This window comes from Saccoglossus kowalevskii, chromosome 9, assembly GCF_978046115.1.
Source record: "Saccoglossus kowalevskii chromosome 9, keSacKowa6.1, whole genome shotgun sequence".
NCBI classification, from domain to species: Eukaryota; Metazoa; Hemichordata; class Enteropneusta; family Harrimaniidae; genus Saccoglossus; species Saccoglossus kowalevskii.
Genome location: NC_140649.1, coordinates 21,699,331 through 21,717,862, shown reverse-complemented (window position 1 = coordinate 21,717,862; position 18,532 = coordinate 21,699,331). Strand labels below are relative to the sequence as shown.

Sequence of the window (18,532 nt, the reverse complement as noted above, 5' to 3'; positions counted from 1 at the left end):
GCAGTCGATGCGATTAATTTGTTTTTTGTAGTTTAAATAAAATTAAAAAATTCGCGAAATGGAGGTGTTAGCGCGAAATCACCCCGACTGGTTTATTCTGCAGGAAATTCATTGCTATTAAATTTTCATGAATTGCACGTATTATAATGAGGTGGACGCGGAAATAAGTGCATAATGAGGTCAACATGGTAAATGTCACACTGCAGACCCAACATGGCGGCACGTTGAAATTCGAGTTTTTCGTAGTCGTAGTTTTTGATTCATCAAAATGTGTAAAAAAATAATTCGTACTAGTTGTAGAATAAAAAAAATCGGCTGCTACAATCAGCCGACGTATTTCGGTCAGAGGTCAGTTGAAGAGACGCTGTGATTGGCCTAGATGATTGTCAATTAAAACACTCATTATCATAATTACCCGTTGAAAAATCGACGGGTTCCTGCAGTGTCGATAGAGGGCCATGCAGAATAAACCAGTCGGGGTGATTTCGCAGTTACAGGTGATTTCACGCTAACACCATTTCGCGATTTTTTTTATTGTATATAAACTACAAAAACAAATTAATCGCCCCGACTGCGCCAGTCTAGCATTTGCCCTAACATAATGATTTGTATGAATTGTCAAAAAATTTGCTGCTATCAAAATCTCTTTCATCATAGATCCCAATTTATTTGGACGAATACCAGACTGTGTCAGTTGGTGTTACATTTACACGGGGCCTCTGAAACAACGCATTTTGCAATTTGGACAAAAACATTTTGAAATGTTGCAACGTGACAATTTTCGCCGCCGGTAGCATACATTTTAGCCTGTGTTTCGAAATCGTCAAGGTCAATTTCATTAAAATTAGCAAAGCGTTTCTCTCTCTCCGTCTGCACGAATTCTTCGGTTTCTGCAAGAAAATCTTGCTCTGACAGCTCCCGAACACGATACTCGGCCATGTCTGTTGCAGACAACAAAAATATGTCGCAAAGAATAGCATGCACAAATTGTAGGTTGTACATTTTTTTTTATTTAACCACTGCCAAAATAAAATATGTATATAATATCTTCATGCTATCAATATTACACCAAAATTTCCCTAAAATTTAAATGCCCTTCCCTTTATTTATTTACGAATTGAACTTGTATTCATATTCTGGGGCTTTATTTGGAACACCATAACTGTGCATTACGCTCTATTTAAACATGGCTTGCATAAATTAAACAATGATGCATTGATGACAGTGATACACTGGTATAATATAATTGAGGTTTTGAGGAAAAGTATAATAAACTAATACATTCTGAAGAAATGAAAAATAAAACTAACAATTCAGGAAAAAATCGATATGGCATAACTAAACACAATCTTGGAAATTTGGAAGGTGATATGGCATAACTGAATGCCATCATGGAAATTTGGAAGGTGATATGGCATAACTAAACACCATCATGGCAATTTGGGAGGTGATATGACATAACTAAACACCATCATAGCAATTTGGGAGGTGATATTGCATAACTAAACACCATCATGGCACTTTGGGAGGTGATATGGCATAACTAAACACCATCATGGCAATTTAAAAGGAGATATGGTATAACTAAACACCATCAAGGCAATTTGGGAGGTCAGCAAAGCCATGAAACATAAAACAAAACCTGATACATGAACAACCGCCAAAAATGATCTTATTTCAAGCATATTGTTATTAACAATACGTGCATTGAAATTTAAACGGTTGGTACTTTAACGCAAAGTACGTCTTGACAAAGGGAAATTCTATTGGCACAGCGCCATTTACTGTTCCACACACGAGCAAGATGACGTCAGTGTAAAGATGGATAACACTACGAGGCGTAAGTGACATTATTCACCCTGTCAGACTCAGTAAACACACGTATATTGCAAATTGTCTCAGTTTGGATCGCAATGAAACAACAAAAAATCGGTAAGTATACACTTTGGTCATAAAACCTTATACATTTAGTTGACACCACCATAATATTACTGCATTGATGCAGATTAAGAACTTCCTTAACCGGAACTAACTTTGCTGCCATTATCCAATCCTCTTGACGTCTAAACTACTGCGTAATTGTGTTCAATATGTAACAATACAAACAACTAGTGCTTGCCCTTGAGTAATGAAACAATATCCCACCGAAATCAATAATATGCGCAATTCTGAGACGGTAACATGGTTAATTCCTAGTATTAGTAAGATAAAATGTACATACGCTCCCAAATGCCTTCGGACATCCAATAGTGATTAAGTACGAGTTTTACTCAGAAAAGCAAAATGCAGAGATAAAGCAATGTACACACATCGAGAACAGCAAACAATGTTTTGCAGTTCAAATTTGTCGTGAGGAAGTTTCCATTTGTAAATTTAAATACATATTTGATTAAAACTTGATAAAGTACTTATAATTGTAAAAAAAATAATCTAGTTCATTCCAACTTGTTACTTTAGGCCACAGTAACATGCTATGTTGTGATGACTTACATCAAGTGATATGATACAACCATTCTAAATGAACGACAACCTCACAGCAGGGTAAATTTATCGATCAATTGTGAATAAAATGTTTATTTGAAAAAGAAAATGAACAATACATGGGGTCAATCATACGTCATTTGAGGCACGTAAAAAAACAACGTTCATAGTCTTTGTCCACCGCATTGTATTTGTAAACACCGTCACTTATTGATTCTGCACAATTAGATGCAATCATTTATTTGGCACACGAACATGAATTGCATAATTCCATTTGGCCCAGTTACCCCGACCTACCTGTTATTTCTTCTTGTGAGTCTTTCAGTCCTCTCCATACATGTCTGGAAACATTGTTTTAAAATTAAAATTATGCCATGGTTTATTTTATTTTTAGTCACAAAGAAAAGGCAGTCACACTTTTGTAACAATTGCCACCAAACATACATAGAATCATACAACTTTCAGCATATTCATATTAGTAGCGTGATACTTGTATCAACCTATCAACGTCACGCCACACCAACTGACTGTACGATAATTGTAAAGGCATCGTTTCCGGACTTGCATGGAGTACTTGCTCAATAATAGGAAAGTAATCAAGCTAAATTTGATAATGTATGGATATATCAAACTGAATACTAATGATGCAAACTAGCAAATATATAGATATGAATCTAAAACATCATCTCCCTTTCAATTACACAGTTTCTGGCAATGACTGCTCTCTCTCAATGTCAATGTCATTTTGAAACTGATTTTGCTCAGCTTCAACGCGTGACCCAAGGAGTGCGGTATCAAATTTGAATCAATACATTACGGCAAATGGTTCAATAATGAACCCTAACTCTTTACTGTTTTTACACGAAATATCATCATTTGCCATCATACTATTGCGTGTTTGACAATATCACCTTCTAAATTGCCATGATGGTGTTTAGTTATGCCATATCACCTCCCAAATTGCTATGATGGTATTTAGTTATGCCATATCACTTTCTAAATTGCCATGATGGCGTTTAGTTATACCATATCACCTCCCAAATTACCATGATGGTGTTTAGTTATGCCATATCACCTCCCAAATTGCTATGATGGTGTTTAGTTATGCCATATCACTTTCTAAATTGCCATGATGGCGTTTAGTTATGCCATATCACCTCCCAAATTGCCATGATGGCGTTTAGTTATACCATATCACCTCCCAAATTACCATGATGGTGTTTAGTTATGCCATATCACCTCCCAAATTGATTGCCATGATGGTGTCTAGTTATGCTATATCACTTTCCAAATTGCCATGATGGTGTTTAGTTATGCCATATCACCTCCCAAATGGCCATGATGGCGTTTAGTTATGTCATATCACCTTCCAAATGGCCATGATGGCGTTTAGTTATGTCATATCACCTTTCAAATTGTCATTGTGGTATTTAGTTAAGTCATATCACCTTCCAAATTGCCATGATGGCGTTTAGTTATGTCATATCACCTCCCAAATTGCCATGATGGTGTTTAGTTATGTCATATCACCTTCCAAATTGCCATGATGGTGTTTAGTTATGCCATATCATCTCCCAAATTGCCATGATGGTGTTTAGTTATGCCAAATCACCTCCTAAATTGCCATGATGGCGTTTAGTTATGCTAAATCACCTCCCAAATTGCCATGATGGCGTTTAGTTATGCCATATCACCTTCCAAATTGCCATGATGGTGTTTAGTTATGCCAAATCACCTCCTAAATTGCCATGATGGCGTTTAGTTATGCCAAATCACCTCCTAAATTGCCATGATGGCGTTTAGTTATGCTAAATCACCTCCCAAATTGCCATGATGGCGTTTAGTTATGCCATATCACCTTCCAAATTGCCATGATGGTGTTTAATTATGCCATATCACCTTCCAAATTGCCATGATGGTGTTTAGTTATGCCATATCACCTTCCAAATTGCCATGATAGTGTTTAGTTATGCCATATCACCTCCTAAGTTACCATGATGGTGTTTAGTTACACCATATCACCTCCTAAGTTGCCATGATGGTGTTTAGTTACACCATATCACCTCCCAAATTGCCATGATGGTGTTAAGTTATGCCATATCACCTTCCAAATTGCCATGGTGGTGTTTAGTTATACCATATAACCTCCCAAATTGCCATGATGGTGTTTAGTTATGCCATATCACCTTCCAAATTGTCATAGACTATATTCTAATACAAACCGATGTGAAGTGAAAACAAGTAATCAGTAATCAACATAATCAGTGTAACATAATACTGAACTTCATGTACACTTTGACATTACCAAGTACAATTCATCAATCCCTCGTAAATGTATAGAATGATAACGTTTTGTTTTGTTCTCAGATATGAATCGATTCCCAAATGATTTGCCGCCATCGTATGACGAGCTGGTTAGCCAACAGCTGAATCAATCATATACACAGAAGCTGTACCCGATACAGCTTTACAAAGCTCAGCCAAACCCGGTGCCAGTTTTTCAGCCAAATGTTGTGGTAAGCAAATCAAGTAATACAATTCTTCATTTCAAGTCACCACAATATTTATACGAAAACACTTGTAAAACACAGGTCCTTTTTGTTTAACATCAACATGGTGAACGATTAAATTTAAAACCTTCTTGTTATATGTCAATTATATATCGTGTCGAGCTAGTTGACATCAAGTGCGCTCGTATATCATCGGAAAGACACTGGTCACAAAAACTGATATGTAAGCTGTCTTCCGAATTTAATTTTGAGTATGTTTCTCCTTTCAGATAACGCCATGCCAGACTGCTTTAAATGAACAGCAGAGTGTTGAAGTGAGTATTCTGAATCAAACTGGGATGTTTCATTCCACTGGTCAAAAATATTTCATATGTCACCAACACAAAACTGTAACTTTTAGAGGAAACAATTCAATGATCATTATTGCCTGTATGTGTTTCGGTGCTATAACTGTAAATATAATTCAGTAGAAAAATTGAGACGACAAATTTGGCACAAATGTTCCTTGCATAACTCACAGCAACATTTCAGGTCAAATATTAAACCAAAATACCCAATAATAATCAGTCCAATACAATTGCCTGTAAAAATAGAAACAAGAATGCACATGTTTCAATATTACACATACGGCGTCACACGTGTACTGTGGTTACGATGGCATGGTTGCTATGGTATGGTTTTCTACCGTTACTCGTTTCCAGCAATATTGCTTGCCCCTGCGATAATCCAGTTCTAAACGTGACATGGCGGCTTCGATAAATTGCTCTACATACACCACAACAAAGTCTGTGACGATGCAGCAAGAAGGCAGAGAACGTTAGGTACTATGCTTTTATACATTCGTAAAATATCACATAAATAAACTGGCCGAAAAATTGATAAAATTTACATTTTAACAAGCTTTCACAATATCTGGAATCCCTAGACTAACTAGAGTGACTGTATGAATGTTAGGTACGTGAATTTGTCAATGAAGTCACGATTTGAAGTACCAAAAACCTAGCTTCGCAACTGTCTATCTCTAGGTTTCCTTTGCTGTTGGACTTCAGACAGATTTTAACATTAAATGTCGGTTTTGGCTATAGTACGTGGATCTGCTCACTGGAGATGCCCCAAAAAAGAGTTTGAGCATGAAACTCATGGAAAGACGCATTTGAACCTTGAATACCAGCGATGGAATCACACGGTCTATTGTGTTAATCATTAATTAATTAGCTTGCAATCCTGTACATTTTTACGTTTTAACAAGCCATCTTCTGTTGATTTTCCCCATTTGAAATTTGTGTTTGCTTGCATACCAAGTTGAGCTCATATTCATGGATGTTTTTGGGTTCAATATCGTTCAACATTCTGGTTTTAAGAAAGGACAACACGCACATACACAAACATTGCGACTTTACAATCAAATTCAATTTTATTAAATTATAGTCATTCAATTTATCTCTTAATTAAGCTTAATTGACTTAAATGAAGAATATTAACATGCACACTGCACCTTTAATCTATATGTATCCAACTACATAACCGAACTTTAACTTAAAGCGCGGTGGTCGTCGTCGAATTTCATGTAAATAAACAATGTGTTTAACACGCATTGTATACGTCGCTATGAGTCCCATGTCGAACAGGACGCGGCACGACGACTATCGCCCTTTAATGTATAGCGTTTGGATAGTTTAGGGTCAAATAAAATGGATATATAGTTTCACGGTATAGCAATGTAACTCAAAGTTGAATAATTAAATAGACAATTAAACTTAAAACAATATTTTGTTATTGTTCCAGGCACACATAACACGAACTGGTGTAAATTCTAGCACGACGAAGATGATCAAACTCCATATTGTCTTTGGCTTGCTTATATGCCTAGTTGCTGTAGTCATCCTCTGTGTATTTATTTGGGTGATTACAGAATGATGATGATGGAAACAAATAAGGATCTGTAATTAAAGAAGTGTACTCTTCAATTTCTTGCAGTCTTATTATTTGTTGCGTCTTTATTTGAGCTGACATATAGGAGGTATCAATGACTGCGGAAATTGTATTGTACTTCCACTTGCATTAGAAGTGGAATAAATGAAGTCCAGTGGAATCCATTTTTCTCAATATTTCATACTCACATAGCATATATCGATGACAATGTAATTATGTTACGAGAAATAAACTCATTACTGATTTACTGTTTTATATTATCTTCCTCTCTGTCACACGCAACGTAATATTACCGTAATTGGTATAGTACAGGTGTGATGGTTCAAATACCAAAATTGCAACAGTAACATAAAGACTTCCATGGCGGCGATGATAACATACGAACACGGAGCCAACAGATGAGGTTTCAACTGGAACTGGTATTATTATACTCTGCAAACATCAAGTACAATAACGCGGTAAAACTCCAAACCTCCAATAACTAGATACTTAAACTCCAACACATTTCAACAAGATCTCCGATCTGACTCAGTGCTGAACATCTCCCCTATATACACCCATACTGTCTATAAATAGACCATTACATCAGCATACATAATTTCCAGAATGTTCCGTTACCTTTTATTGCCTCCTACAGTGTTCTATTACCTATTCAACCAGTTTCTAAAAAAAATCTAGAATATTCCACCCAGACATAGTATGGTTCTAGAACATTCTCAGTGACACGGAAGTGGTAAATAAGTCGTATGCGACACTCTCTTCAATTTTTCGTGAATAAAAAAACAGGATAGAGTTTACGAAAAATAGAATAAACAATGGTTTAGAACAGAATTATGGAAGAATGTATGTGTTAGTAATATATGTTATTGGGCTGTGTGAGGGAAGATGATGTGTGCATTCTGCTGTCAGTGTAACGCTATTTCTGTATATCTGTAGATTACTCCCATGATTATCATGTATTTCTCCATACTAAAGCATCTAAACTTATTAAGCAATATGTGCTCAAAAGACAATACCCAGAGGTATCGGAAATCAACAATTATAATAAAACGAAGTTCTTTCGAGTTGATCAACGAGTAAACATGAAAGATTCAAATGAATGTGGAAAGGACGTTTTTCGTGAATTAGACCTAGAAACTTCCAGGAGTAAGCATTGGGTAATACAAAATACGTAGCGTATGTTACGTCCCTATCGGTGAATACCAATTTTCTACCTTCTATTTTCAGCTTGAAATACAACCATGTTGATACTGTACTGTTCAGGCCCGTACAAATCACAGATCTTTTTTTATGTTTTAACAATAAAACTTATAGTGACTGGAAAGTAAGCATCTTATGTATTTAATAATCAATTTCCTAATTATTAGCTATTTCATTAAAGTATAGGAGAAAATAAGTATAGTGGTTGGTTAAAATTGTCGATTGTTTTTACCAAGCCATGCTACAAAACACATTAACAATTGACAAGTCATTTTGGGTTTCTTCATGTCCGTAAAATTGCAATCATTAGCCCCCGTGTGTGCGAAGAACAAATAGAATGTGTGTATTAGCGTCTGTGTGTCTCTGAAACTACTAACTTATGGGCAGATTTTTGATCAAATTTTGTGCATATTAAGTAGCTAATTTGCCTATTGTATGATTTCAGCCTGTATGGGCAAAATATCGAAAAAATCAGAACAGCTATTGTTCAAATTTGCTAAATATTGGTGCCGAACATCTCCTGGTTCATGTTTATAAACTCCAAAGTTATTGCTCATTTAGTGACTGTTAGATGTTTTTTAAGCAACAATTGTCGCATATATTCTGTACTCTTACGGGAGATTTGCAGGATTTTCTTTTTTTGGTGACAACCAATGTTCTGTACCCCAATATTAGGAACGGTAATAATGATTATCTGTCACCGTAACCGCAAGTTACAGCGTGCCATATTAGGAAATTCGAATTCCAAATATGGAATGATTACGAACTTAAGCGACCTTTAATAATAAAAACAAACATGGCTGCCACAAGGGTTTGACCGGACTCTAAACAAAGGTTCGCTGATTCTGTTCTAAACTTTTTGTATTTTCGACATAATAATAAAGTTATTACGAGGATACTGCAAAATATTCACTCAGACAGTACGCCATCGCATCGACCTCTGCTTTGCGGCGGTCGATACTACCGCTGTACTGTCTTCGTGCACACTTTGAGGTATCCTCGTAATAACCTCATAGTATAAAGAAAATGACATGTAATTTTTTTTAATTCTGTCCGAACTTCTTACACGTTAAACCTTGTACCCTTACAAGAGCTTCTCACTATACTTACTTTCAGTTTTCAAAAATTATGTTTTATATAACCACTATGAGACGTTAAACTCCGATTTGAGCCACAGTCCTATGACTAGTAATTCACAAACTAGTAAAAAGAATTGATCAACTACTACGAGCTTTTACGTTATTCAGTGCATGGCACTGTCACGGCTTCCTCTTTTAATATTACGTTCGGTGGCGCAGTTTTATTTCAAAAGAAGTCGAAGAAACAGGAATAGTCGACAAGATATAAACAATACCCAGAAATTATCACAGAAAATTACAATTTACAGTTTCAAAGTTTATTGTGTCGTAGCTGCTACTAATCATATTTAACATGTTTTACCTATTTTTTTTTTTTTATACTTGAGAAGAACACTTCCTAGCATGTCCAGAAAATGTTTTTCACATGATTGATTGATTCAGCAAATTAGCAGACACGATGTCTGTTCCATGGTTACTACTTTAATATACAGTCAGAATGTTTCACGATGCAAATAATCTGATAAGACAAAGATATGCTCGTATGCAGCAAGTTCATTACCCTGTGAATCATGCGAACTTATGAATACTACACTAGTATTTAAGCATTCGGAATATTAATACAGTGAAAGTCACTCAGCTAGTGCTTTGATAATAACAACACATCCTATAGTTTACTCGCGGGGACATTAATAACAAATCATCAGTGGACATCGGCAACAAATCCGATAGTTTACATACATTGACATTCACAACAAATCGTATAGTTTACATACATTGACATTCGCAACAAATCATATAGTTTATATACATTGACATTTCCAACAAATCCTACAGTTTACATACATTGACATTTGCAACAAATCCTATAGTTTACATACATTGACATTCCCAACAAATCATATAGTTTACATACATTGACATTCGCAACAAATCATATAGTTTACATTCATTGACATTTGCAACAAATCATATAGTTTACATTCATTGACATTTGCAACAAATCATATAGTTTACATACATTGACATTCGCAACAAATCATATAGTTTACATACATTGACATTTGCAACAAATCATATAGTTTACATACATTGACATTTGCAACAAATCATATAGTTTACATACATTGACATTCGCAACAAATCATATAGTTTACATACATTAACATTTGCAACAAATCATATAGTTTACATACATTGACATTCGCAACAAATCATATTGTTTACATACATTGACATGTGCAACAAATCATATAATTTACATACATTGACATTTGCACAAAATCATATAGTTTACATACATTGATATTTGCAACAAATCATATAGTTTACATACATTGACATTTGCAACAAATCATATAGTTTACATACATTGACATTTGCAACAAATCATATAGTTTACATACATTGACATTCGCAACAAATCATATAGTTTACATACATTGACATTTGCAACAAATCATATAGTTTACATACATTGACATTTGCAACAAATCATATAATTTGCATACATTGACATTCGCAACAAATCATATAGTTTACATACATTGACATTTGCAACAAATCATATAGTTTACATACATTGACATTCGCAACAAATCATATTGTTTACATACATTGACATGTGCAATAAATCATATAGTTTACATACATTGACATTTGCACCAAATCATATAGTTTACATACATTGATATTTGCAACAAATCATATAGTTTACATACATTGACATTTGCAACAAATCATATTGTTCACATACATTGACATTCGCAACAAATCATATAGTTTACATACATTGACATTCGCAATAAATCATATAGTTTACATACATTGACATTTGCAACAAATCATATAGTTTACATACATTGACATTCGCAATAAATAATATAGTTTACATACATTGACATTTGCAACAAATCACATAGTTTACATACATTGATATTTGCAACAAATCATATAGTTTACATACTTTGACATTTGCAACAAATCATATAGTTTACATACATTGACATTCGCAAGAAATCACATTGTTTACATACATTGACATGTGCAACAAATCATATAATTTACATACATTGACATTTGCACAAAATCATATAGTTTACATACATTGATATTTGCAACAAATAATATAGTTTACATACATTGACATTTGCAACAAATCATATAGTTTACATACATTGACATTTGCAACAAATCATATAGTTTACATACATTGACATTTGCAACAAATCATATAGTTTACATACATTGACATTTGCAACAAATCATATAGTTTACATACATTGACATTTGCAACAAATCATATAGTTTACATACATTGACATTCGCAACAAATCATATAGTTTACATACATTGACATTCGGAACAAATCATATAGTTTACATACATTGACATTTGCAACAAATCATATAGTTTACATACATTGACATTCGCAACAAATCATATTGTTTACATACATTGACATGTGCAATAAATCATATAGTTTACATACATTGACATTTGCAAAAAATCATATAGTTTACATACATTGACATTTGCAACAAATCATATAGTTTACATACATTGACATTTGCAACAAATCATATAGTTTACATACATTGACATTCGCAACAAATCATATAGTTTACATACATTGACATTCGCAATAAAGCATATAGTTTACATACATTGACATTTGCAACAAATCATATAGTTTACATACATTGACATTCGCAATAAATAATATAGTTTACATACATTGACATTTGCAATTAATCACATAGTTTACATACATTGATATTTGCAACAAATCATATAGTTTACATACTTTGACATTTGCAACAAATCATATAGTTTACATACATTGACATTTGCAACAAATCATATAGTTTACATACATTGACATTCGCAACAAATCATATAGTTTACATACATTGACATTTGCAACAAATCATACAGTTTACATACTTTGACATTTGCAACAAATCACATAGTTTACATACATTGACATTTGCAACAAATCATATAGTTTACATACATTGACATTTGCAACAAATCATATAGTTTACATACATTGACATTTGCAACAAATCATATAGTTTGCATACATTGACATTTGCAACAAATCATATAGTTTACATACATTGACATTTGCAACAAATCATATAGTTTACACACATTGACATTCGCAACAAATCATATTGTTTACATACATTGACATGTGCAACAAATCATATAGTTTACATACATTGACATTCGCAACAAATCATATAGTTTACATACATTTACATTTGCAACAAATCATATAGTTTACATACATTGACATTTGCAACAAATCATATAGTTTACATACACTGACGTTCGCAACAAATCATGTAGTTTACATACATTGACATTTGCAACGAATCATATAGTTTACATACATTGACATTTGCAACAAATCATATAGTTTAAATACCTTGACATTCGCAACAAATCATATAGTTTACTTACATTGACAATTGCAACAAATCATATAGTTTACATACATTGACATTTGCAACAAATCATTTAGTTTGCATACATTGACATTCGCAACAAATCATATAGTTTAAATACATTGACATTCGCAACAAATCATATAGTTTACATACATTGACATTTGCAACAAATCATATAGTTTACATACATTGACATTTGCAACAAATCATATAGTTTAAATACATTGACATTCGCAACAAATCATATAGTTTACATACATTGACATTTGCAACAAATTATATAGTTTACATACATTGACATTTGCAACAAATCATATAGTTTACATACATTGACATTTGCAACAAATCATATAGTTTACATACATTGACATTCGCAATAAATCATATAGTTTACATACATTGACATTTGCAACAAATCATATAGTTTACATACATTGCCATTTGCAACAAATCATATAGTTTACATACATTGGCATTTGCAACAAATCATATAGTTTACATACATTGACATGTGCAACAAATCATATAGTTTACATACATTGACATGTGCAACAAATCATATAGTTTACATACATTGACATTTGCAACAAATCATATAGTTTACATACATTGATATTTGCAACAAATCATATAGTTTACATACATTGACATTTGCAACAAATCATATAGTTTACATACATTGACATTTGCAACAAATCATATAGTTTACATACATTGACATTCGCAACAAATTATATAGTTTACATACATTGACATTTGCACCAAATCATATAGTTTACATACATTGACATTCGCAACAAATCATATAGTTTACATACATTGACATTCGCAACAAATCATATAGTTTACATACATTGACATTTGCAACAAATCATATAGTTTACACACATTGACATTTGCACCAAATCATATAGTTTACATACATTGATATTTGCAACAAATCATATAGTTTACATACATTGACATTTGCAACAAATCATATAGTTTACATACATTGACATTCGCAACAAATCATATAGTTTACATACATTGACATTTGCAACAAATCATATAGTTTACATACATTGACATTCGCAACAAATCATATAGTTTACATACATTGGCATTTGCAACAAATCATATAGTTTACATACATTGACATGTGCAACAAATCATATAGTTTACATACATTGACATGTGCAACAAATCATATAGTTTACATACATTGACATTTGCAACAAATCATATAGTTTACATACATTGATATTTGCAACAAATCATATAGTTTACATACATTGACATTTGCAACAAATCATATAGTTTACATACATTGACATTTGCAACAAATCATTTAGTTTACATACATTGACATTCGCAACAAATCATATAGTTTAAATACATTGACATTCGCAACAAATCATATAGTTTACATACATTGACATTTGCAACAAATCATATAGTTTACATACATTGACATTTGCAACAAATCATATAGTTTACATACATTGATATTTGCAACAAATCATATAGTTTACATACATTGACATTTGCAACAAATCATATAGTTTACATACATTGACATTTGCAACAAATCATATAGTTTACATACATTGACATTCGCAACAAATTATATAGTTTACATACATTGACATTTGCACCAAATCATATAGTTTACATACATTGACATTCGCAACAAATCATATAGTTTACATACATTGACATTCGCAACAAATCATATAGTTTACATACATTGACATTTGCAACAAATTATATAGTTTACACACATTGACATTTGCACCAAATCATATAGTTTACATACATTGATATTTGCAACAAATCATATAGTTTACATACATTGACATTTGCAACAAATCATATAGTTTACATACATTGACATTCGCAACAAATCATATAGTTTATATACATTGACATTCGCAACAAATCATATAGTTTACATACATTGACATTTGCAACAAATCATATAGTTTACATACATTGACATGTGCAACAAATCATATAGTTTACATACATTGACATGTGCAACAAATCATATAGTTTACATACATTGACATTTGCAACAAATCATATAGTTTACATACATTGATATTTGCAACAAATCATATAGTTTACATACATTGACATTTGCAACAAATCATATAGTTTACATACATTGACATTTGCAACAAATCATTTAGTTTACATACATTGACATTCGCAACAAATCATATAGTTTAAATACATTGACATTCGCAACAAATCATATAGTTTACATACATTGACATTTGCAACAAATCATATAGTTTACACACATTGACATTTGCAACAAATCATATAGTTTACATACATTGATATTTGCAACAAATCATATAGTTTACATACATTGACATTTGCAACAAATCATATAGTTTACATACATTGACATTTGCAACAAATCATATAGTTTACATACATTGACATTCGCAACAAATTATATAGTTTACATACATTGACATTTGCACCAAATCATATAGTTTACATACATTGACATTCGCAACAAATCATATAGTTTACATACATTGACATTCGCAACAAATCATATAGTTTACATACATTGACATTTGCAACAAATCATATAGTTTACACACATTGACATTTGCACCAAATCATATAGTTTACATACATTGATATTTGCAACAAATCATATAGTTTACATACATTGACATTTGCAACAAATCATATAGTTTACATACATTGACATTCGCAACAAATCATATAGTTTACATACATTGACATTTGCAACAAATCATATAGTTTACATACATTGACATTCGCAACAAATCATATAGTTTACATACATTGGCATTTGCAACAAATCATATAGTTTACATACATTGACATGTGCAACAAATCATATAGTTTACATACATTGACATGTGCAACAAATCATATAGTTTACATACATTGACATTTGCAACAAATCATATAGTTTACATACATTGATATTTGCAACAAATCATATAGTTTACATACATTGACATTTGCAACAAATCATATAGTTTACATACATTGACATTTGCAACAAATCATTTAGTTTACATACATTGACATTCGCAACAAATCATATAGTTTAAATACATTGACATTCGCAACAAATCATATAGTTTACATACATTGACATTTGCAACAAATCATATAGTTTACATACATTGACATTTGCAACAAATCATATAGTTTAAATACATTGACATTCGCAACAAATCATATTGTTTACATACATTGACATTTGCAACAAATCATATAGTTTACATACATTGACATTTGCAACAAATCATATAGTTTACATACATTGACATTTGCAACAAATCATATAGTTTAAATACATTGACATTCGCAACAAATCATATAGTTTACATACATTGACATTTGCAACAAATCATATAGTTTACATACATTGGCATTAGCAACAAATCATATAGTTTACATACATTGACATTCGCAATAAATCATATAGTTTGCATATATTGACATTTGCAACAAATCATATAGTTTACATACATTGACATTCGCAACAAATCATATAGTTTACATACATTGGCATTTGCAACAAATCATATAGTTTACATACATTGACATGTGCAACAAATCATATAGTTTACATACATTGACATGTGCAACAAATCATATAGTTTACATACATTGACATTCGCAACAAATCATATAGTTTACATACATTGACATTCGCAACAAATCATATAGTTTACATACATTGACATTTGCAACAAATCATATAGTTTACACACATAGACATTTGCACCAAATCATATAGTTTATATACATTGATATTTGCAACAAATCATATAGTTTGCATACATTGACATTTGCAACAAATCATATAGTTTACATACATTGACATTCGCAACAAATCATATAGTTTACATACATTGACATTTGCAACAAATCATATAGTTTACATACATTGACATGTGCAACAAATCATATAGTTTACATACATTGACATTTGCAACAAATCATATAGTTTACATACATTGACATTCGCAACAACTCATATAGTTTACATACATTGACATTTGCAACAAATCATATAGTTTACATACATTGACATTTGCAACAAATCATATAGTTTACATACATTGACATTCGCAATAAATCATATAGTTTACATACATTGACATTTGCAACAAATCATATAGTTTACATACATTGACATTTGCAACAAATCATATAGTTTACATACATTGGCATTTGCAACAAATCATATAGTTTACATACATTGACATGTGCAACAAATCATATAGTTTACATACATTGACATGTGCAACAAATCATATAGTTTACATACATTGACATTTGCAACAAATCATATAGTTTACATACATTGACATTTGCAACAAATCATATAGTTTACATACATTGACATTTGCAACAAATCATATAGTTTACACACATTGACATTTGCACCAAATCATATAGTTTATATACATTGATATTTGCAACAAATCATATAGTTTACATACATTGACATTTGCAACAAATCATATAGTTTACATACATTGACATTCGCAACAAATCATATAGTTTACATACATTGACATTTGCAACAAATCATATAGTTTACATACATTGACATGTGCAACAAATCATATAGTTTACATACATTGACATTTGCAGCAAATCATATAGTTTACATACATTGACATTCGCAACAACTCATATAGTTTACATACATTGACATTTGCAACAAGTCAGATAGTTTACATACATTGACATTTGCAACAAATCATATAGTTTACATACATTGACATTTGCAACAAATCATATAGTTTACATACATTGACATGTGCAACAAATCATATAGTTTACATACATTGACATTTGCAACAAATCATATAGTTTACATACATTGACATTCGCAACAACTCATATAGTTTACATACATTGACATTTGCAACAAATCATATAGTTTACATACATTGACATTTGCAACAAATCATATAGTTTACATACATTGACATTCGCAATAAATCATATAGTTTACATACATTGACATTTGCAACAAATCATATAGTTTACATACATTGACATTTGCAACAAATCATATAGTTTACATACATTGGCATTTGCAACAAATCATATAGTTTACATACATTGACATGTGCAACAAATCATATAGTTTACATACATTGACATGTGCAACAAATCATATAGTTTACATACATTGACATTTGCAACAAATCATATAGTTTACATACATTGACATTTGCAACAAATCATATAGTTTACATACATTGACATTTGCAACAAATCATATAGTTTACACACATTGACATTTGGACCAAATCATATAGTTTATATACATTGATATTTGCAACAAATCATATAGTTTACATACATTGACATTTGCAACAAATCATATAGTTTACATACATTGACATTCGCAACAAATCATATAGTTTACATACATTGACATTTGCAACAAATCATATAGTTTACATACATTGACATGTGCAACAAATCATATAGTTTACATACATTGACATTTGCAACAAATCATATAGTTTACATACATTGACATTCGCAACAACTCATATAGTTTACATACATTGACATTTGCAACAAATCATATAGTTTACATACATTGACATTTGCAACAAATCATATAGTTTACATACATTGACATTCGCAATAAATCATATAGTTTACATACATTGACATTTGCAACAAATCATATAGTTTACATACATTGACATTTGCAGCAAATCATATAGTTTACATACATTGGCATTTGCAACAAATCATATAGTTTACATACATTGACATGTGCAACAAATCATATAGTTTACATACATTGACATGTGCAACAAATCATATAGTTTACATACATTGACATTTGCAACAA

General features: G+C 31.6%; 1 protein-coding gene across 1 annotated transcript; it reads left to right on the top strand.

The window, feature by feature from the left end:
* The first annotated feature begins 1,819 nt into the window (after nt 1-1,819).
* LOC144360063 (uncharacterized) lies at nt 1,820-7,170 on the top strand. The gene is made up of 4 exons (XM_085503780.1): nt 1,820-1,932; nt 4,849-4,997; nt 5,261-5,305; nt 6,777-7,170. Exons 1-4 carry the CDS (start codon nt 1,914-1,916, stop codon nt 6,906-6,908), a joined length of 345 nt encoding a protein of 114 aa, XP_085359906.1. The 5' UTR covers nt 1,820-1,913; the 3' UTR covers nt 6,909-7,170.
* The last annotated feature ends 11,362 nt before the right edge of the window (nt 7,171-18,532 follow it).

What these genes read in the sequence shown, in the direction of transcription:
- LOC144360063 (XM_085503780.1), top strand. An exon ending in TTTTTCAGCCAAATGTTGTG is followed by an intron (nt 4,998 to 5,260) that starts GTAAGCAAATCA and finishes TTCTCCTTTCAG; the next exon opens with ATAACGCCATGCCAGACTGC. An exon ending in ATGAACAGCAGAGTGTTGAA is followed by an intron (nt 5,306 to 6,776) that starts GTGAGTATTCTG and finishes TTATTGTTCCAG; the next exon opens with GCACACATAACACGAACTGG.